This window comes from Trachurus japonicus, chromosome 18, assembly GCF_045865225.1.
Source record: "Trachurus japonicus isolate A0001 chromosome 18, Traja_1.0".
Taxonomy (NCBI): Eukaryota; Metazoa; Chordata; class Actinopteri; order Carangiformes; family Carangidae; genus Trachurus; species Trachurus japonicus.
In genome coordinates this window covers 18,326,302-18,333,024 of record NC_140924.1, presented here as the reverse complement: position 1 = coordinate 18,333,024, position 6,723 = coordinate 18,326,302, and the positions used below count along the sequence as shown (strand labels likewise).

At 42.1% G+C, this 6,723-nt stretch overlaps 1 protein-coding gene and 1 non-coding gene across 2 annotated transcripts; both read left to right on the top strand.

Moving 5' to 3' along the window:
• The first annotated feature begins 595 nt into the window (after window positions 1-595).
• Window positions 596-5,925, top strand: tex261 (testis expressed 261). Its single transcript, XM_085759185.1, has 6 exons — window positions 596-786; window positions 2,439-2,518; window positions 2,617-2,770; window positions 2,903-2,970; window positions 3,116-3,218; window positions 4,506-5,925. The coding sequence occupies exons 1-6, from the start codon at window positions 717-719 to the stop codon at window positions 4,619-4,621; spliced, it is 591 nt and encodes a 196-aa protein (XP_085615311.1). The 5' UTR covers window positions 596-716; the 3' UTR covers window positions 4,622-5,925.
• On the top strand, window positions 4,154-4,226 carry trnak-cuu (transfer RNA lysine (anticodon CUU)). Its single transcript has one exon. It is a non-coding gene; the product is annotated as a tRNA-Lys (tRNA).
• Window positions 5,926-6,723: the final 798 nt, after the last annotated feature.

Sequence of the window (6,723 nt, the reverse complement as noted above, 5' to 3'; positions counted from 1 at the left end):
TATGGACATCATAAAAAAATGTGTCTCTGTGTGCCGGCTGGTAGATCTCGCAGGACCTCGCAGGAGCAAAAAGTTCTGAATATTTGCTTCATGTATGTCGTAATGTTACATAAATATACATGATTACTTCATCGTGTGGTGAATGTGCAAGTCACAGCTTCTCCACGAGAACGTTTTGGTGTTGTTTGATTGTGTATTTGATGAGTTTGATGAGGGACAGGGGACCTGTATCATTCACCTCCATTGTGTTCACTGTGCAGCTTGCGTCTCTGCACCGCGGATCTCAAAACAACATGCACTGATAATTAAAGGTAATGAACCTACTGCTACTATAGGGATTGTGGCATAGGTGAATTTACCAAAATGTTGAACTATCCCTTTGAGTCTGCGGCCTGAAGGGCAATACTTAAAAATATATATATATTTCATTACATTTCTGATATTAATGGGCTTCCAGACCCATAAACCATTTGATTATGTTGTCTTCGTGTATCTCTAGGCATTATAGTCAGGCTGCTGCAGTTCCCCCTCCGGCCGCCGGCGGCGCTGCAGCCGCTCCTCCTCCCCGGCGCTGACACCTTCTTCTCCGCCCTGCACTGAAAACACAGGGGGAGGAACTTTGACCAGTGCTAGTTAGCAGTCGGCTAGCTGCCTTTTCTTTCATTTTCCTGTATCGTTCTCATATTTTTGTGTGTTGTTGTTTCATATGCAGAGAGATGTGGTTTATTTATTTACTCAGCTGGCTGTCGTTGGTTGTCCAGATATCCTTCGTCACCCTAGCGATAGGTAAGTGCATCATGCTAACAGTGCTAATGCTAGCGAAGCCAAAACCAGCCGGCGAAAGTTGCACCAGTGAAACGTTACTGGGACTCGGGTTGTAACAAAGCCACGGCCTCTATAGCACAGATAAATGTGTAAATAAAACATGCAAATGCAAAATAACAACTCTACTGCACAAAAAGTAACTTGTGTTTGTTATTTCATGGAGGTATGTGCACCTGCTTGCTTAGCTTAGACTACTGTAGCTAGCTTCCCATCACAGTGGGACAAACATGACAACGTTACATATTGTCAAACTACAAACTATTTTATTGTCAGTATATCGGTTTCTTATTGTTACATTGTGCCATTTCCATTTTAAATTGGACGATGTAAACACTTTTGCTGCATGTAATTTGTAAAATATACCGTTATTTCTCTCTTTCTTCTGGCTCTCCAGAGTTTATTTATACAAACTAATCGATCTGTAGATATCAAAGCAAACCCGATCGTTCATAATAATATCTGACGGAGTAAAAAACAACTAAAATAAAGTGACATCTTTGCGGGGTGTGCAGTGGGAGGGTTAGCATGGAGGGTTTAAGTCTCAGTAACCTCAATTTGGGGACGTTTTCATCTGTTGACATGAGGTATTAAGGTAACACAAGGTGTTTAGTTAACACTGAGCTCATAAAGGGAAACTTGGCTCCGAGCCTGTCCACGTAGCACCTGCTGCAGCTGTCAGGTGTGGCTCCTCCTGACTGCTGCACTCCAGTGGTGTAACAGAAAGTGAATCTATAAGTAGGTAAAATACCATAATGGTCTATTAGTATATATCAAATGAGGACAGGTTTTGGGTTGCCAGGTTGTGGGGAAATCCTTTTTGGCCAGTGAACGATAATATTGTCTCCTTCCCTCCATTAAGGACTTCGCCCATCGGCTGTCAAATGATGTAACATATGGAAACTGGCTGCTAAGCATCTGCGTTATTATTGACATGTAATACTGCACACGTGGCATCTCTCTAATATAGTGAGGGGATTGATTGACTTTTTTTATTTTATTTATTTATTTTTTACTTGTATAGCTGCTGAACTGAAAGTTTTCACTACCTGGGAACTTCCGTTATGGGCTAATGAAGTTTTCTGTTTTCATTCCTCAAGCATCAAAACTGTTAAATAGTCAAATTCAGCCTCAGATGTCTGGCCAGACTCACACTCTCCTTCATTTGAACAAGTCTTGCAATTAACATTTGTGAACCTTTGTAAACTATATAGACATTTGTGACAGGCAGAAACATTATTTAAGAGGTTTCTCACAGTATACCTATGGTGGTGATGAAAAAAACTATTGTATTGTCAAACTAGTCCAAGCCCTGTTTTTTTTTATTAATGCTATATTACTGTTATGAAAATAGACTGATCCTGGTAAAGGGTTAGTGTGTAGTGTTTCCTCCACAAAACAATGCCGTCTTTATTCTTAAACACTCTGATTACATTATCAAATTTAATCACTTAATCTGCAACAAAAGTGGTGACTTGAGGAAATACATTCACCAGCCTTAGTGTGTGTGTTTTAACTGTGGTTTGTGTTGATACCTCATCACCGCTATGACAAAGCATTCTTCTTATCTGTGTTTTTTTTGTGTTGTTTTCCTGTTCCCTTCCTCTTTCACCCAGCTGCTGGCCTGTACTACTTGGCAGAACTAATAGAAGAATACACAGTAGCCACAAGTCGAATAATAAGATACATGATACTGGTGAGTAAATTACCTTTTTTACTATAGAAATTACATATTCAGGGATAATAACAAGCTGCTGTTTAACTATTATTACTGTGCTGTGTGTGTGTGTCCAGTTCTCAACAGGTGTGCTGGCAGGTCTCTATCTCTTTGAAGGCTTCCCAATGTTGATGGTGGGAGTCGGTCTCTTCACCAACCTGGTGTACTTCGGCCTCTTGCAGACCTTCCCCTACATCCTGCTCAGCTCCCCCAACTTCATCCTCTCCTGTGGTCAGTACCACAGAAACTGGCATTGGACTTGTTTTATGTTTTACCTGATTATAGTTTAAAACAGAGAGTGTTGAGTCTCGTATACCAATGACGTGTACATGTTTGTTTTTCTTGTGTCTTTCCTGTCTGCAGTGTTGGTGGTGGTGAACCATTACATGGCCTTTCAGTACTTTGCACAAGAGTATTATCCATTCTCAGAGGTAAGTGGGTGACACAGCTCAGGTTTATGATGCATGTGCAGCGTTATATAATATATACGATCAAGCACAGGCATGTATGCTGCTCTATCATGTTTCCATTCATGTTAATAATCATATTTTTCCATGTATTCCTGGTTGGCCTCAGGTGCTGGCCTACTTCACCATCTGCCTGTGGGTGATCCCCTTCGCCTTCTTTGTGTCGCTGTCAGCAGGAGAGAATGTGCTGCCGTCCACTATACAACAAGGAGGTGAGAAATGTTATCACCTTTAAAGTTGTTTTTATTAGAGAGCCTCTGATTTATCTGTGGTTAAAGGGATAGTTCAACATTTTGGCAAATTCGCCTATTGCCATAACCCCTATAGTAATAGCAGTAGGTTCATTACCTTTAATTATCGGTGCATGTTGTTTTGAGATCAGCGGAGCAGAGACGTGAGCTGCTCAGTGAACACAATGGAGATGAACGGTACAGGTCCCCTGTCCCTCATCAAACTCACCAAATACACAATCCAACAACTCCAAAACGCTCTGGTGGACAAGTGACCTGCACATTCACCACGCTATGAAATAATAATGTAACATTATGAGACAGAGTTGTTTTCGAGGCAAATGCAGCTGGAACTACATTACAGACGCGGCTGCTGGGCGGATAATTTCAAAAGCAAAAAAGTAGTTCAGAGTATTTGCTTCATGTGTCGTGATGTTACATAATTATAAATCATGATTTCAAAGTGTGGTGAATGTGCAGGTCACAACTTGTCCACCAGAGCATTTTGGAGTTGTTGGATTGTGTATTTGATGAGTTTGATGAGGGACAGGGGACCTGTACCGTTCACCTCCATTGTGTTCACTGAGCAGCTCACGTCTCTGCCCCGCTGATCTCAAAACAACATGCACCGATAATTAAAGGCAATGAACCTACTGCTATGACGATAGGGATTATGGCAATAGGAGAATTTGCCAAAATGTTGAACTATCCCTTTAAATCCATTGTTTTACGCTTAAGTGGTGTTGCACAGTGTGTACACTCTTCTGATTTGTTGTCACTGTATATCAAACATTGGTCAACCTGTTGCTTATACTGTTTTGTTTGCCTTGCCCTGCTAATGAAAAACCGGTCATAACTGTGTTGCATGACTACTATCAGTCGGCTGAACATCTGTGTCTATGCTGGTGTTAGCATTAGCCCGGCTAGCTCAGTCGGTAGAGCATGAGACTCTTAATCTCAGGGTCGTGGGTTCGAGCCCCACGTTGGGCGCATAACTTTTCTCAGAGTATCTCTAAGAAGCAGTTTAACTGATTGAATGTATGAAACAAATTCTATGGATTTTACATTGATACAAACAACTTTTCAGGTAATTTTGTAAACTTTTTTGTCATTTATTTTGTCACATTTCCTACTTTCTAGGTGTCGGTAGAGTGTAAAAATTCACTCACAGGGGCTTCAGCCCCCTGTGGTTCTGTACACAATAAGTGTGTAGGGATGATTGATGGATTGTGTAATTAATCACAATTGCCCCTTTTTTCTGCTTTTTAGACGATGTGGTGTCTAATTACTTCACCAAGGGCAAGAGGGGCAAGAGGTCGGGGATCCTCCTCATCTTCTCTTTCCTCAAGGAGGCAGTGCTGCCCAGCCGACAGAAAATGTACTGAGGAGCTCGGACTCGGGGCGCAGGTTCAGGAGTTGGGGTGTGTGTGTCTGTCTGTGTGTGTGTGTGTGTGTGTGTGTGCTGGAGATGAAGAGGAAGCAGGAAAGACTGTGGAAATTTGTTTTCTGGATGGGACTAAAACGAAGCAGCGGCCAAAAGGGGACGGAGTAGAGCACACAAAGAAGGACGGACCAATGAGCGGAGCAGAGCCGAGCTTCCTGCTGGACGAGTTGACGAGTTTACACAGGCCGTGTTTGTCCATCGTTGTCCGTCTTGTCTTGTCTTGTCTGTCTGTCTGTCTGTACTGACTGCCAAGAACACCTACTAGAGACCTCACCGAGGGGATCTTCTCTGTAGCGCAATGCTTTCTTATTGTCACATTGGACTCCTCCATTTTTTAAAGCTTTGGTATTAAAAGATGTTTGTGCGGGGTTTTGAAAATTAACAGCCACCAGACACCTGTAACTTTTGACTTTGGCAGATAAATCATGATCAGTTTTTCCTTCTTGACATGACATCCTGCTGTGATTTCAGTGTGTGTGTGTGTAGGTCTCACACTCCATCATCAGAGTCAATACACAAAGTAGCACTGAAGAGAGTTTAGGAGAATAAACACGATGAAGAAGGAGGGTTGGAGATGAAAGACACATCTTGAAGGTACTTTCTGGCTTAATCCAGGTTTGTTTTTGTTTTTGGTTTGAAATAATCGTAGAATCCACCAGCAGGAGCTCTTATAAAAGTTATTTAAAATGAGAAGGGGGCAGTCTACTCTGTAGTCTTAAATTATAATAAATCAGCTTGTGATCTCTGGAGACGTTACTAGGTGTGTCCTGATGTAAAAGCTCTGCCCTGTCGCATCACATTGATGAAAAGGGGTTTAAATAAAAGCACCTAAAACAGGAAACCCACTCTGGATGATCAACATGTGGCAGGAGAAACAATGCACTTGGTGAGATTGTTTTTTTGTTTTGTTTCTGTGCATCTTACACACTCGTTTATCATCACCAGTGCAGCAGTCGGTCTGCAACCTGGGGGCGTTTTTAAGAATTCACCGTAACAAACTGACTTTTGTACATTTCATCATCGAAGACAAATGAAAACACTTGTGAAGATCGAACCTGTGAATGACTCTTGTAATCTTACAGGTGTTTGGGTGGGGGGGAGAAAAAAAAAACAAAAGCTGCTCAAAATGGTTTTGATCAAAGTTTTACCCATGAAAGAGAGAAATTCTTTCTACCAATTACAGAGTGCGATTCATTGTAGGCTGGTATGCACACAGCTGTGTAATAAAACATTTTGTTGAAGTAACTTGCAGATTAAATGCTTCTTTTCAAGGTTAGCGTTCAAGGAAATAAAGACGAAATTAGAGGAACGGATTCATCATTTCAAATCAAACCACATCAAGTCTGGTTTAGAAGATTTATTTGGAGTTAAATGGATTTTCTAAACGTTGTCACACCCTGAACTTCACTCTGTCGTGTGTTTGTGTGTGTGTGTGTGTGTGTGCCAGACTGTCTGGGTGAATGGCACTATGTTACTCTAGTCCCATGTGGTCCAGTCACAGCGGGTGCTCCAGGTCGAGGCCAGTGTGTGCACTTTGACCCCCGCTGAGGTGTGAAGTGCTTCATCAAGTAAAGGGACATGACAAAACCACACACACACACACACACCTACCTTTAGTTGACAGGCCACAGCTTGCAGTTACACACACTCAGGCTGTTGACAGGCCCTCACCTGGATCCCCAGTCAGTTCCCTGGGGGGGATCAGTGAAAGTGCAGAGCTACATCTGTGGCAGGTGACACTGAGGTTTTCTCACCTTTCTCTCACCCCTCGCTTCACCCTGCTTCTGGAGCTGCAGCGTGTGTGTATGTGTGTCTGTGTGTGTGACATTTTTAATTTTTGTCACTTTAAGATGACGTTATAAAGGTGGTTATTTTATGCTTCTGTGCCTGTTAATAGCTACGATGTGAGATTTCACAGAGGTCGCTGCCAGACCTCTGTGTGACACGTTTCCCTAAAAGGAAATAATCCTCTAATTCTTAAAATGCGAATGTTAATTTCTATGTCAATCATTCTGTGCACACCAAAACGGTCTTAAACAGGTG

What these genes read in the sequence shown, in the direction of transcription:
- tex261 (XM_085759185.1), top strand. Translation starts at nt 717, where the DNA reads ATGTGGTTTATTTATTTACTCAGCTGGCTGTCGTTGGTTGTCCAGATA. An exon ending in CAACTTCATCCTCTCCTGTG is followed by an intron (nt 2,771 to 2,902) that starts GTCAGTACCACA and finishes TCCTGTCTGCAG; the next exon opens with TGTTGGTGGTGGTGAACCAT. An exon ending in GTCCACTATACAACAAGGAG is followed by an intron (nt 3,219 to 4,505) that starts GTGAGAAATGTT and finishes TCTGCTTTTTAG; the next exon opens with ACGATGTGGTGTCTAATTAC.